This window comes from Archocentrus centrarchus, chromosome 1, assembly GCF_007364275.1.
Source record: "Archocentrus centrarchus isolate MPI-CPG fArcCen1 chromosome 1, fArcCen1, whole genome shotgun sequence".
Taxonomy (NCBI): domain Eukaryota; kingdom Metazoa; phylum Chordata; class Actinopteri; order Cichliformes; family Cichlidae; genus Archocentrus; species Archocentrus centrarchus.
In genome coordinates, this window is record NC_044346.1 from 27,527,883 (window position 1) to 27,543,628 (window position 15,746).

General features: G+C 39.4%; 1 protein-coding gene across 1 annotated transcript in view; it reads right to left on the bottom strand.

Moving 5' to 3' along the window:
* Window positions 1–11,661, bottom strand: part of LOC115778228 (von Willebrand factor A domain-containing protein 7-like) — a 14,384-nt gene extending 2,723 nt beyond the window's left edge. The window contains exons 1-18 of the mRNA XM_030726293.1: window positions 11,467–11,661; window positions 10,715–10,922; window positions 10,179–10,264; window positions 10,015–10,108; window positions 9,625–9,753; window positions 9,348–9,534; window positions 7,417–7,586; window positions 5,590–5,702; window positions 5,217–5,333; window positions 4,420–4,623; window positions 4,200–4,335; window positions 3,938–4,090; window positions 3,721–3,813; window positions 3,044–3,153; window positions 1,976–2,140; window positions 1,378–1,701; window positions 797–1,103; window positions 617–721 (exon numbers count right to left, since the gene is read on the bottom strand). Coding sequence (XP_030582153.1) covers window positions 617–721; window positions 797–1,103; window positions 1,378–1,701; window positions 1,976–2,140; window positions 3,044–3,153; window positions 3,721–3,813; window positions 3,938–4,090; window positions 4,200–4,335; window positions 4,420–4,623; window positions 5,217–5,333; window positions 5,590–5,702; window positions 7,417–7,586; window positions 9,348–9,534; window positions 9,625–9,753; window positions 10,015–10,108; window positions 10,179–10,264; window positions 10,715–10,922; window positions 11,467–11,661 — 2,896 coding nt within the window. The remainder of the gene's footprint in view (window positions 1–616; window positions 722–796; window positions 1,104–1,377; window positions 1,702–1,975; window positions 2,141–3,043; window positions 3,154–3,720; window positions 3,814–3,937; window positions 4,091–4,199; window positions 4,336–4,419; window positions 4,624–5,216; window positions 5,334–5,589; window positions 5,703–7,416; window positions 7,587–9,347; window positions 9,535–9,624; window positions 9,754–10,014; window positions 10,109–10,178; window positions 10,265–10,714; window positions 10,923–11,466) is intronic.
* Window positions 11,662–15,746: the final 4,085 nt, after the last annotated feature.

A 15,746-nucleotide genomic window follows, 5' to 3' on the forward strand; every position in this document is an offset into this window, starting at 1 on the left:
AGAGAGAGAGAGAGAGGAGAGATGAGAGAGAGAGAGAGAGATGAGGAGACAGAGAGAGGAGAGGAGAGAGAGAGAGAGAGAATGGAGAGACGAGAAGAGGGAGAGGAGAAGGGGAAGGAAGAGAGAGAGAGAGGGAGGAGGGGGCGGAGGGGGAGAGAGTTGTGGAGAGGGGGGGGGGCGGGGGAAGGGGAGGGGGGGGCGCGGGGGGGAGAGAGGGGGAGCGGGGGGGGACGGGAGGGGAGAGGGCGGAGGGGAGTGCTTGTTTTCACCAGAAACACATTTTTATTTATTTATTTATTTGATAATCTTGTTTATTAACAATTATCTTCTATTCTGTTAAAAGTACAGAAATTACCAGGCCAAAAAGCTGCTAATAAAGTATTGTAAGATAGTTTTTAAAGACTTACAGGAATTTATTTACTAGCTATGTTTCAGACAACTTGATGTTTTTTTTCTTCAAAATCCTGGTAATTTTAGCACACAAATGTGATCTACAGTAAGAGCAAGTCTTAGTAACAGGGGGTCCTCTTTTCTCAGTGTGTTGCTTCATCAGGCTTGTTCAACTTGGCAATCAAAGATAGGTCACTTTATTCATATCTCACACATTCATATTTACAGAGTGATTCCCATTTGTTCTCTTTCACTTCCCAGGGTACAGAAAACAGGACACTGATCCAAAGGATGGTTGATATGTTCAAAGTGTGCCCTCTGGAGGATGTTGTTTTAACTGCAGATGTAGTCACAGGAGTAGTTGTTGTCACAGGACTAGTTGTTGTCACAGGAGTGGTAAGAGTTACAGCCTTTCCCACACATGTCCCCACATTTCCTGCACTATCTACAGCAGTCAGCTCCACTGTCTGTGAGCAGCAGGTGGCAATATAGGCAACTGCAGTAATGTTTTCACCCCCTGATCCAACTGCTGTGCTAATATTCAGAGTACCATTCCCTTGGCGGATGGTGACACTCTCAATGCCAGTTCCATTGATGCCATCAGTGAGATTAGCAATGAACTCCCACTGGGAGGAAGCACAGAGGGATGAAGAGGAGGCGCAGGTTCCTGATGTACTGACTACCTCGCACACTGGAGGGTTAACATCTGTCACCTGGAGACAGAGATACAGAACGGATGGAAAGGAGTCGGTTGGGTATGTGTCATCCCAATTATTTAAGGTAAAGGGCAAGGAACAAGAATAAAACCCCTGCTTGTGATTTTGAAAGAAGTGACAATTTATAATAATTCACAAGAGAAGTATGACACAAAGATCCTTGGCGTAACCATAAACATCAATATCAATTCAAATTTGTAAATTATCTATTGGACGACTAGTTATTACAGAGTTAAGAGTAATGTTGAAAAATATCAACATTTTCTCTTACCTTGGTAGCCACAGAAAACCTGAGAACAGCATAGTTGATGTCGGTGGCAGCAGCGTTTTCTGCCTCAATGGTAAGGGTCACATCAGTTCCTGATGCAGCACTGGATGGAGCTGTTAGGGTCACAGTACCATTGGCTTTACCTCCACTTCCTGCTAAAATAGTAACACTAGTAGGTGAAGTAGAAGCATAGCTGCGGTCATTGCTGACTCGCACTGTAAACGTCCCAGTTCCAGAGTCATCAATAACTCCACCAGTAGTTGTGGAGACTGTGAATGGGATGGAGATAGTGGTGCCTGGCTCTATGTTGGTATTATTGGCTTGGGTCTGAACAAGTGGAGAGAAAGGGAAGCAGGCAGAGGAAAACAGAAAGATAAATTTATTAGGAAAATATTACTTTTAACATCATAGACAAAATGTTGATGTATCTTGATATGACTTGACACTCTAAGAAGTATAGTAGGAATGTCTGCTGTTTGTGATTTGAGTATATGACTGTTATAACAATTAGAAACAGTAAAATAAATCAATGTAAAAATGCTTCAATTCATATATGGTGACATTAAAAATTCTTCAGAAAGCACACAGTAACTGTTCTCACAGTGACAGAGATGCTGGTGGTCTTGATCTGTGTGGACGCTTGTCTCTGAAAGGTGCTTGAAGTGGATTTAGAAGTGGAGCTGCTGTCCTCTCCTTTCAGGATAAGCACAAATTCACCTGCTGGGACTCCACTAAATGTCACCAGGAAATTCCCACTTCCTAATGACTGTATGAGACAAGAAGGAGTAACAAGTATTGTTACCAGATTATCAGTGTAAACAATATATAACTACATCTTTATTGCAGAGTAGGACAATTGCTGGGACTAACTGTGGACCTTGCGACAAGATATTCATGTATTTAAGATATGAAAATTATCTGCTATGAAATATAGTGACAAAAAAAAACAATATATTAAATTGATGTCCTAGCTACATCAATTTACACAATGATTATTCGGCTATACAATGTCAAATTTTGCTATATTTGGCAGTATGCCAGAATGTTTTTAACTGTGGCAGCATTTCTTATGTTCACAGCAATGACCAGTTTTCCAGAGCTGGAAATGTGAGAAACTGTTTCATGACCTTGTTTCAGCCAAGCTCTATTTGTCAAACAGAAGGCCTCCTATTTGTATGTAGAATACTCGTTCAGTATTTGTCTCACTGTGCTTACATGGACTTTAACATTTAACATGCTAACTGATGCCTGTAGAATTGGAGATGTAGCAGTCGGGTTTTTGCAGTTTCTCTGAGCATTACACAATCTGACCTTGGGGTGAATTCGCTGGGATGTCCACTCCTGGGAAGAATGTCTTATTGTATTAACAAACACACACACACCTGAGTGTTCCAGACCAGTAAACTGCCAAACCTTCTGGTTATACAGAGTTGCACACACTTGCTGATGATTAATTAATCAAGTGGGTTTGAATGGCAGCACCTGGCTGCAACTTGCTCTTATAATTTCTATGGAAACAGTAAGGGTGTACTTAGTTTTTCACAGAACTGTGAAAACTCTTTTCACATTTTTTACAGTATCGATGTAAAACCTCTCATTGCCAGAAGAGGGAGACAAAAGATCTGCACTGCAGGTTTAATTTAAGCAATTATAATAATATGTGACATACCTGCAGTGATCCATTGACCTCTGTTAGACCTGAGCTGTCAAAAAGAGTGACCTCAGTGACCTTTACTGTGTCACTTCCTGTCACTGTGATCAAGATGCTGGTATTACCACCTGAAAGAACAGTAAAGAAAGATAAACATAATCTGCACGTCTATGACGCACTCTTAACGCGTGTCTCGGTCACGTGATACGCCACCGCTAAAATTACCCACAAGCTTCACTAGTTTCCGTACCTGTCTAACGATTTAGGTTGCTTGACCTACACAACGCTCGTATAAAGCTCTTTGAGTGCTCAACTTGAGAAGAAAAGCGCTATATAAGAACTAGTCCATTTACCATTTATATTTAACAACACCGGGGATAGTAGTGAGGTGAATCCAGCCTATTATTATATTTAGAAAATATTACAGTTTTGATGTCGTATCTTTTTTTATATTAAACTGTTAAACCATCTATGGTCCAAAAAAGGTTGTGGACCGCTGAGCAATAGAACAGAATAGGTTGGACTTAACTGACTAAAACATGATGGAAAATAAAGCTTTTGGAAACTCGAGATTAAAGTTTTCAAGTCAGATCATTTTTGTTTAAAAGATGACCTTGTGGACAATGTAGAAAACACACCAGAATGTTTTAAACTATAAACAATAAAGCAAACAATCATCATAAAAGTAGTCTGACCTGAGAGAGGACGTCCTTCCTTCAGACTGAAGTCCCCATGGGCTCCTTCAAGCTCTTCGACAAGGTTATAAATGAAGTTCACTGAACTTTGACCTAACAAACACAACATAGCTCACAAAGGGTGCAAGTTACACAGTTGACACAGAGCTAATAAATAAAATCTCTGAAAACATCTTGTGTAACTCAGTGGCTAAAAGTCAGCTATCATAGTACTGACCTGTGACCTTAACAGAGTAGGGGTTGTTTGAGCTAATGCTGATTTGCCATAGCCCTGTTTGATTATCAGCATTGAGGCTTAAATGATGCAAGTTTCCTGTTTTGGTGAAGGATGCCAAAGGACCGCTGGACTGACTGGAATCCTGAGATACACCTGGGGGACAGGGACAAACAGTTATAAAGATGTTTTCAATGTGGTGATGTAGGAAGTAAAATGTTGATGGAAGAGCCTTAGATTTGAGAGACATTTGTGATGACTAAACCTGTGGAGCTGGTGAGGCTGAAGGTGAGAGGTGAGGCTCCTGTGATGTAAACAGTTACGTTCCTTAATAAACCATCAACAGTAAAAGTAAAATTGTCAGGGCTTCCAGGATTCCTTGTTGCCTGAAAAACTGTCACCTTAGAGAGGAAGGAGCAAAAGGTCACATTTAGTCACACTGTGTGACCTTCAGTCAGATCTGATTCTCTCCTTTGATGTCTTACCACGGCGCTGACTGATGAATCTTCTATAATATTGGTAACCAGAGAGAGTTCTGACTTAGTGACCTGAATGGCCTGACCTCCAGAGGCTTGAGCTAGGTCTTGGTACACCTGGACATCAGATCGACTCATTGCACGTGGAGCCACACCCTGTGGTGTTCTGCGACGCCGTCGACCGAAAAAGAAACTTGTCAACATGAAATTAACCTGCAAGCATAAAGAAACAACTATTAATAATCATCTTCACTTTTAAGGATCAAAAACCTAAATGCAAATTAAAAACATTTATTGACCATGAAGATGAAAGATGGAGGAGAAGCAATGAGTTGGGCCAGGAGGCTCATCAGCTTTTAGGCCTGATGACTTTGAGAGAAGATGGAAAAAAAAAAGAGAAAAAGGAAAGGAAGGCGTGGCACAGAAATGAGAACATGTGGGTGTGTGGGGTACATGATTGCGGTCTCATGATTTTTTCCAATTAATTGGAAAGAGATGGTGTAGGCACCGGTGAGGTCAGCAGTCATCATACCTGCTCCTACGCTTTGTTTGTATATATTAGTTTTAGCTCTAATTCTTGACTTCATAATTTCGACAGTGTATAGTATATAGTGCGAATTACTTTTTATTCTCCTTATTTATACGTGTGTATGTATATATGGCTACAGGTACAAAATACATTTCACTGTGTATAATTGTGCATGTGACAAACACTATCTTATCTTATCTTAGTAATATCAGTTAATCAGTTTTGCCAACATTTGTTGACTCTTTAAGAGCACAGATGGTAGAATGTTAACTCTTACCTTAGATTTGGTGCTCTCTATAAGGGCAGTAACGGTGCTTTTCAGATAGACGTCTTTAGCTGGAGCATCAGTGAAGAGAAAAATCTCAGAGAAGGGTGGAGCTGCTGTCAGTGCAAGCTATTATAGGACAGGACAAAGTGTTGAAAATGGTTAAATTATTAATTAAAAATACACTCAATAACTCTGAATGAAAATTAAGATTTCTATCAACCTGAAGCACAGCTGTGGAATAATAAAGGTAAATCTCCTGGGTACTTTAAATAGAACCGTATCATGGCCATTTGACAAGACTGTAAAAATTCCAGTTCATTCTAAACTGAATGTGAGATATTTTTATTTAATAGGAGAAAACAATCAAATGTCCTGTTAATACCTGCAGTCCAGACAAAGCCATTTCTGGGGCATCTCCTCCTCCATCTGCAGTCAGTCTGTTGATGTGTTCTATGAAGATGTCTGCATTAGCAGTCCTTGTCAATGGCCCAAAATCTAGATATAAACAAGTTACTAATATATTTACAACTTACTAAGTTATACAGTGTTTTGTTAAGCATTTGGTACAAGCACAGCTGTTATCATTAGGGATGGCACGATAAAACTTTTTTAGGTCCGATACCGATATTTTACATTTGGATATCTGCCGATGCTGATACAAATCCGATCTTTAAAAAAAAAAAAAAACAATTTATTTCAAATGCCTGGATACATTTTACATAAGTCAACAGTCTCTCACGCAACAAAATCAAAATCTTTTAGTTGTCCCACATCTAAGACTAAGAACCAGTGAGGGGCAGAGATTTTCAGGCTGTGGTGCCAAATCTCTGGAACTGTTTACCACTCCAGCTCCATTTAGCTGACACTGTGGCGCCTTAAAAAAAACAGTTGAAAACTTTTGTTTAACCAGGCTTTCTGTTGACTTTATTTTTATTCTTTTTCCTTTTAATATGGTAATGCTATGTTTTTAACATGGTGTTTTATCTGTTTTTTAATATTGTGTTTTAATTATTGTACAGTGCTTTGTGACTTTTTGTCTGTGAAAAGCACTATATAAATAAACTTTACTTACAACAATTGCTCTATCACCTGAATCCTGTTGCTCCTATGTGAGAAGGTGATGCATTGGCTTATGTATTTTGCAAATTTCAGAAGGGCTGCAACTGTCACTTAATTTAGTAATCGAGTATTTTATCAGTTATTCTATCAATTACCTGAGTAACTGGTTAAGAAATACTTTTTTCATATTAACAGTTCATCTGCATATTTTAACTTCCGTACTGCCGTTTTTCCCTGTGTGAAACAAACAGAGTGGATGGAGCAGCTACAGAGTTCTCTTTTCTTCTCTTACTGATCAGGTGGTTAATGAAGGACCTCCAGCTGTTTCCCAGTAAAGGTTTAATGGTGCTTACAGGGAGAAAAGCAGTCTTCCGCTCCATCTGAGCTCACCGGCTTCGCCTCTTTGCGCTTGTGCAGACTGACTGCAGGTAAATCAGCTGACTGCTGCTGTTGTGTCATCAGTGTTTAGGTTGAAAAACCGGGGCTGCGTGAGCGTAATCTTGTAATGCTTTATATTCACAAGCATTCTCCTAAATATGTTTCTACTGCAGGTCTATATTTAGTCACTAATCGGGGAATAAAGTATCAAAAATATTTTGACGGGGAAGGGGTCCTTCGGTACCGGACGCGGCGCTCGCTAGCAGTATGTCCAGGAGCTGAAATTCTCAGCACAGTGAGCACAACACACAAACATGCAGAGGGCGGTGGGGGCGTGGAAAAACATGTCAGCGATCATCCACTCAGTGTCAAAGGGATTCCGCAGCTACGGAGAACTGAGGGGTTATTTCCTGATTCCCACTCCATTCCGTTAGGTGGCGGTAATGCAGCTCTAAGCTGGTTTGGTCAAACCCACAAGAAGAAGCAGAGGACAGAGCACTTTAATGCAGCTAATGTGGGTCAGATCGGATCGTATTGCATTTTTTATTTCTTTCCGATATCCGATCCAGTAATTTAGGCGAGGATCGGACCGATACCGATACTGAATATCGGATCGGCGCATCCCTAGTTATCATATACTTATTTATGTGAAAATAAAAAAAACAAAGCAAAAACAAATTTTATTAGAACCAGCTTAAGGTCAGAAAATGCTATTTCAACAACAACTTTCTTTGCTATGTATTAAAGCAAATGCTCACTGTAAATTATTTACCTGGGTCATTGAAAGGTACCAGTATATATTCAGAGGGTTCCTGTTCTGTTCCTCTTCTTCTTCTGATGATGTCAGAAGAAACCCTCTTTACTTCAGCAATGTCATCACCCATACTGCCTGTTGTGTCTATGACAAAACACAACACAGGAGACTGGGAGAGGCCCATCAATCTGGAGAAACAAACAAGAAAACAAAACAAAACAAAATTACCTGTCATAATGTTAATAGATTTCTTGTCTTTGGAGTATGGGTAATTTATCTCAGTTTTCAGTGTACTATGATTTCATTGCTGCTTGGCATAAAAACTATAAGAACACTGGCAAGAAAAAATACAATCACCAGCCACTTTATTAGGAACACTTATTTAACAGCTTCCTAAAACAACTATTTAATTAGCCAATCACGTGGAATCAAACTAATGCATTTAGGCGTACAAGCTCAAGATAACCTGCTGAAAAAAGTGATTTAAGTGACTTGTCCGTGGCATGGTTGTTGGTGCCAGACAGGCTAGTCTGAATCTTTCAGAAACTGCTGCTCTACTGGGATTTTCCCACACAACCATCTGTAGTGTTTACAGAGAACCCTAAACCTGAGAAAGAAAATATCCAATGAGTAGCAGTTCCCTAGGTGAAAATGTCTTGTTGATGTCAGAGGTCAGAGGAGAATGGCCAGACTGCTTCAAGCTAATAGGAAGGAAATAATCCTTAATTACAACCACGGTATGGAGAAGAACATCTCTGATTGCACAACACATAAAACCTTGAAGCGGATGGGCTACAGCAGCAGAAGACGACCCTGAGTGCTTCTTCTGTCACCTAAGAACTGAAGAAACTGAGAAAACTGGACAGAAGTTGCAGTCTATCTTAATATCTCTATTTGATCAGTAGCCAGTGTTGTGACAAAAAATGATTGCTGCCATAAAGTGATTCCGATGTTTCCATGTGCTTTTATGTGTAGTGTCTTTGTTGCTTATATAGAGTGTAGTTAACATGATTTATGAAGGGCTTATATATGAAATGAAGCAATAACCTGTTTTGCAAGAATCTTTAGGAGCCAGTGTTTTTGTACCTACATTATAATCAATCCAGTGCTTTTTGGCTATTTAAAACATCTTTATAGAACATCTTTATGATGTTATATTTGTTGTGATTTCTGCAACCCTTTGCCAGATTTCTGTTTAAAAAGACGCTTTAATGTCAATGACAGTTTTTACCTTGATAAAAAAATGAATATAAAAGTCACTTTTCCAAAAACTGATTGCAGCTCCTACCTTGTGATAGAAATGTTCTTTTTTTGCTCAAAAGGACTTGATATCAATATTGAGAGATATGTTTGATATATGTTTCACAGATTATAGGTCAACAAGTCATTTACAACCTTTTAAATACAGATGATCACTTTTTTGCACAACACCGGCAGCTGTAACTAAAAAAGTGACTTGTAATCTAACTTAGTTACTTCTGAAATTAAGTAAAGGAGTAATCAGTGATCACATTATTTTTTTCAAGGTAACTATGTCATCACTGCATAGAATACATTTTATATCATCTCAAACTGGTTCTTTGAACACGACAATGAGCTCACTGTATTCAAATGGCCTCCATCATCCATAGATGTCAATCAAATAGAGCACATTTAGGTTGTGTGGAGATTCACATCATGGATGTGTAGCTGACCAATCAGCAGCAACTGTCATGTCAATATCGACCAAAATTTCCGAGGGATGTTTCCAGTACCTTGTTGAATCTGTGCCGTGAGGAATTAAGTCAATTCTGAAAGGAAAGGAGTCCAACCCAATACTAGCAAGATATTAATTAAAAGCAGGAGACACTGGGACATGCCTTCATATTCATTTTATGTTCTGTGCTTCCGAACATTTTATTCCTCTTGAGACTACAAAATGGCTCAGATATACATTAGCTAGACTATACCTTGTAAAGTTTCTGTCCCCAGCAGCTAATCTGATGTCCTCCAGTAGCTCCATAGTGGCAAGAATTGCCAGATCAGCTGCATCATAATGAAGAAAGCCATGACTGGAATCAAATCTATCCTTATTGATGCCCCCCACTGGATCCTTCCTGCTTGTTTGGTCAAGAAATCCACCATGGCTGCATTTCCCTTAGGAGAAGGATAACATTTTTATCATGTCATCAAGAAATACTGACAACATAATATGACACACCAATACAGATGATTTCTTCAAGTTACCTTCAGGTTTTGTTGACGAGATGGCATTGAAGTAGCCTGAAGTCAGAAGCCCTCGCTGCAGCACATCAGGCAGAATGTTGTTAGTACAGTTGTCTCCTATACAATTTCTGCAAGTTGGAGTACTTGGTCCTGTAGCAATATCAAATAACACAGAAATAAAAAGATGGTAAAATTATCCATTATTGTTTAACATTTTTAAAATCACAAACATTATAATTACTACTTAAACAGTGCATAGTACTCATTAAATTGCATGAAAAAAACCCCAGAAACTTACTACTAATCATTTTTATATTATTAAATAAACCGATTATTGCACATTTTAATTTGGATCATATTTAATCTGGAATTTTCATTTCTGAACAAAGACAGTGGTGGGAGGGGCCATACCTGCCAGGTTTTGAAGAGGTTGGTCAGGTCTGATCAGAGCACTGTATGGAGCTTTATTTCCCAGTTCCACCCAGTTACTGTGACTGTAGAAGTCCTTGATATACAGAATATGAAAATAACTACACCACTCTCTCAAAAATTGGTAGTATAAGTATAAATCCTACCTGTAGTGTGTGACAGATTTGCCCTAGAGTCCACCTCCCTGTGAAAAAGTTTTCTAGCCTGACGCTGGCCTTCACCGCAGACACACCTCATTATCAGAATACAAGAGGTTATTAGATACAACCTGCAATAGTGTAGTAGGTAAGGCTAAGTACGCATTATGGCTTATTGAAAGACAAGGATTCCTCCAACTGACATAATTTACCGTGCCAATTGACAAACCAGTCTTGTTCAGCATTTCTGGTTTGTTGAGTACTGCATTTCCCTGGAACTTAATTACTTAATACAGTAGTATAGTAACTTAAAATTTCCCTAGATAGTAAATGACTTCCAACTTTGTAAAACTTTTGTGGGAACTGGTGTAAACCATTTGCTAATTAAGGAGAAGTGTTACAAAAAATGTCTTTTAGATTAAATGTTTAGATTCTAAACATTTCCCATTTGGCTGCTGAGTATTGTAGGTCTGTATTCAAAACAGTTAGCTATAGATAATATATAAAACTGTCAATTGTGTTCTGGACATCAAGCTTTGATTTACCTTTTGTGATGATGTCCCGTCCTCTCTGGAAGGTCTCATTGTCAAAATGGTGCTCTGCACTCGGTGCAAACTCTATGTCGACCATTGCATTGCTGAGGTACATAGTAGCAATGGAAGTTACAAACTTGATGGTGGAAAGGAGAGATGTGGAGGTCCCTGCAGATGAGCAGGCCCTTTGCACCATTTCGACTGACAAGCTGTTATCAATCTGGAGACAAGGGATTTGTATATTACATTTTAAATATTCTACTCTTGTCTTAAGCAGTATTTGTACTACCTATAGCACTATAAATTCAAGTTGTCTCATAATCAGCAAAAAGGCATTGTATATTGGTCATTTGAAGAAAAAAATTGTAGATTTCCAATATGTTCAAGATGTAAATAAATGTTATTGATTCACTTACTGTGATGACACCTTTGATTGGGTTGTTTGGGCACATGCCAGCTGTGCTTGATTAGATTAGGATTTGGGAAATTTGTGATCTTTATTATTATTATGCATATCAGTGGTGTGTGTTAAGGTGACACCCACATGAATACCAGGACACAAGCTTTCATAGCAAAAAATTGAATTGTAACAAGAAGAATGTTCTTCACTTCGTCAGTGGTTTGATATATTTCTCCACTTAACAAAATCAGAATGTGAATAATGCATATTCTTTATTTAATATCAAACACTAAGTAAAGCATACACATATTTTAATGCATCACTGTTCTCGTAATGTTCTTTTAAGAGTGGCTTTCCAACTCACAGTCAGGCTGAAGTCCAGTCCCTTAGAAGCAGCGATATCTCGGCAGACCTCCGCTGTCTTACGAAGGACTGCCCTTTCTGTGATGTCACGGTGAGTGAGTGAGCGTGATGAGAAGAGTGGGTTGAAGCTATGAATGAGACCTGGCATGGAGAGGACCAGTGCTACCAGAAGCATCATTGTCTGTCTGACAGTCATGGTCAAAAAGTAGGAAGATGGAAAAGAAACTGAAAAAAATATGATCAAGCACAGAGAAGTTACTTGCAGTGACTGTGAAGAGGTGCAACTACTAGCAAGTAAAAGCATGTGGGAAATAAAGAGAGGTAAGGGGGGGTCATGTTTAGTAGTTACAGTAAACTGAATTATGCCATTAAACACACTGATTACATCAGAGCTACATAATATGATGAATTTACACTGGAACTGAGGTTTAACTTGACCGTGAAATTTAAAAGTTGGAAAAAATGCATTTATTATTTACTTCTGTTCTTTAATAATGAAAATAATATAGGAAATGCACAGGAAATCCAAACACAAAAAATGCTTTAACTAGGGCAAAATACAGACGGTACAATATATGTTTAACATTATCAACAAAATAATCATGTAGTATACCTTAGATAAGTTTTTTTTTATTCTATCTTACCTGTGTGAACTCCTTGTAGGAAGTTTTGTCTGATTCCGTTTTTAGCACTTCTCTAGTGGTAGACTTTGAGGTTTCTTTGCGGGTAGATTATACTGTATACAGACGTGTGTTTTCCTGATTAAACTCTAGGCCTGTATCTGACTGTGTTTTGTGTGTGTGCATTCCCATTATATAGTTGCTGATGAATTCCACTGAGGAACTCCCACAGAAACAGTTTTGCTTTTCATTTATGTCTGTTTGTGTGACATCAGTGTTGTGAATACATTTGTTTCCATCAAAGCAACACATCTTAAACTTTACTGACCTTTATTAATCTGTCACTTATCTAAAACATAGAGATAAGCATTCTAAGAATCCTATGAATTGATGAAAACTCTTCAGCTGAAGGAGTATTTCGGTGTATTAGTTGTTTAAGTATAGAGTAGAATGTAGTGTAGATTGAAGGCTTTGAGTACTGCTGTACTATAACTAGTACACACTCTGATGAACACATTAAGAGCAACTCAAGGTTCAGTATGTTGCCCAAGGATACTTTGGCATGTGGACTGAAGCAACCAGGGATTGAACCACCAACCTTGCAATCAATAGATGACTTGTTAAACATCCTGAGTTGCAGCCACATCTAATTAGAAACATGGTGTCTAACCAGATACTTACTCTCCATAGCATTACCTTGGCCTCCAGTAAAACTGAGGAATCTTTTGAGAATTTTTGACCAGGATATGTCCTTCAATGCACATATTAAACAAATATGTAGGACTACTTTCTTGCATTTGAGCAATATTTCTAAAATTAGAAACACCCTGTCTCAGAGTAATGCTGAAAACTAGTTCATGCATTTATTACTTCTAGGGTGGACTATTGTAATTCACTATTATCAGGTTGTCCTAAAAACTCCTTGAAAAGGCTTCAGCTGATACAAAATGCTGCAACAAGCGCACTGACAGGTGCTACTGAGATTGAGTATATTTCTCCCATATTGCTTCTCTCATTGGCTCCCTGTTAAATCCAGAATTGAATTAAAAATCCTTCTGCTCACATACAAGGTCTTGAATAATCAGGCCCCATCATATCTCAAAGACCTTATAGTGCCATATCAACCCAATAGAACACTTCACTTTCAGACTGCAACAGGCCTTGGCTGTTGGGAATCTTTCCATGATGCACTGAGCATTTTCTTAATTGTGTGTGAAAGAGCACACAAGGGCCTGCTTTGTCAGTCTTACGAAAATCACATCTCACAATGTGTAGCATGCCCCCCGAACAAGGATGAGACTTTACTGATGGTTTGTGGCGTTTTTATTGAGCTACGACCTTTCACCATAGCCGTGTCAAACAACAACCAACCAACCAACCAACCAACCAACCAACGTAAGAGCTGAAAACACAAAATGCAGTCTTACATTTATGCATACAAATATAGAACAAGCAAAAAATGTTCCCATATTTTAACTTATAAATTAGTTCACCTTTTGCCTCTTCGGAGGGGCTGCAAGTGAGAAGATGACTGAAGATACAAGCAGGATAAACCGTGTCTCCGTCCGTTGCATTGCAGAGTAAACAAGCTACATTCACATTCAGCTCACTGCGCTAAACAGGAAGTGCACTTCAAAATAAAAGCTTATACACGGAAGCCTGCAAATTTACAACATTTTCAAGAGGAAAAACTACAATCACTTTGCTGCAATAAAACATGCTTGTGGTTACTTACACTCCCACCAAAATTATGAATGTTTGTTGGTTTACATCCGAACAACAACGAATAATTTTCAACAAGAGATAACCATTTCTACTTATTAACTTATGAACACTCTAATATCAAGATTAGCTTTTGTACTGGACGCTCTACAATAGAAAGCTTATTAGAAGGTTGCCCTTTGTTATTCAGTCTCTTGTCTCCAAAGAAGATTTTTACTCTTCTCACGAGTCCATCCTTGCCACTAAAGGTCTCTAAGACTCTGGCAAGTCTCCATTCACCTCTGGGTGACAGTTCATCAATGTCCAACACAACATCACCTACTTTCAGGTTTCTTTTTGGTGAGTGCCAGCGCTGCCTGGCGATAATGTTGTGTAGATACTCGCGCCTCCACCTGCACCAGAACTGCTCTGCCAGAAACTGCACACGACGCCATCTCTTTGCTCCGTAGAGGTCCTCCTTTGGGAAAGCACCAGGTGGGGGCAGTGCTGCGCTGGATTTCATGTGGAGCAGATGGTTAGGGGTAAGGGGTTCTAAGCTGTCAGGATCGTTAAGGTTATCAACTGTCAGTGGGCGGCTATTGACTATGGCCATAGCTTCATAGAATAAAGTCCTTAATGAAGCATCATTAAGTCTACCATGGGCGAGTGACAGAGTTGTATTCAGTACACTTCTGACAGTCTTTATCTGGCGTTCCCACACTCCGCCTGCATGACTGGAGTGGGGTGCATTCATCACAAAGTCGCACTGTTTTTGGGACAAATAAGTGCTCAGTCTTTGGGTGTCTAGTCCATTTAGGGCTGCTTTAAGCTCATTTTGTGCGCCAACAAAGTTTGTTCCCTGATCACACTGGATTTGACGGACTGAACCCCTAATAGCAATGAAACACCTTAATGCGTTTATGAATGTGTCAGTGGATAGGTCGTCTAATAACTCAATGTGAATGGCACGGGAGCAAAAGCAGGTAAATATTAGTCCATACCGTTTATGTTGTTTTCTTCCTTCTATGGTAACAAACGGGCCAAAACAGTCCATACCGCAGTATGTGAAGGGAGGAGATGGCTCTAAGCGTTCAGCAGGTAAGTCACTCATTCTTTGGCCCTCTGGAGCCCTACGGAGTCTGCGACAGATGATACACTGACGGATGAAAGATGCAACTGTTCTGCTCATACCTGGGATCCAGTAACCAGTAGATCTGATTTCGTTTATGGTGAAGCCTTTTCCTTGATGCTTTACTTTGTCATGACAGTGAGATATTATGAGTTTGGTCACATGATGCTCTTTTGGGATAACAATAGGATGTTTGAAAGAGTCTTTGGTGGATGAAAGTCTCCCTCCCACCTTGAGTAGACCATCCTTGTCCACAAAAACATCTAGGTGGAACAGTTTGTTGTGATGTGGGAGCTGACTGCCTTTGCTTAACAGCTTTATCTCCTTTCCATATGTTTGTTTTTGTACATCCTGGAGAATGACATGTGCCGCTCTTTCTTGTTCATTCACTGTTGTAGGTGCATTTGATTTGACCTTTCTGACCCTTCTTGAGAGACGTGCTACAGCTTTGACTGCTTTAGACCATGACGAGAACTTTGACAGACGTTCTGCAAGGCTGAATGTCTCTGTAACTTTAGTTAACATTGTCTGTGTTTTTCGGACCTCTGGATCTCCAATGGACAGATCTAGCTCTATACTTGGTATTGTGGGCAGGTCCCTCTCCCAGAGAAAGGAAGGACCAGTGAACCAGTCAGATGAGAGAAGTTCAGTGACAGTTTTACCCCTAGATGCACTATCGGCTGGGTTCTCTGCTGATGGCACATAAAACCATTGCTGAGGGCTTGTGCATTGCCGAATCTTTTGGACTCTATTTGCCACAAAGGTGTGGAAACGACGTGCATCATTGTTTATATAGCCCAAAACTACCTTTGAATCAGTCCAAAAATACTC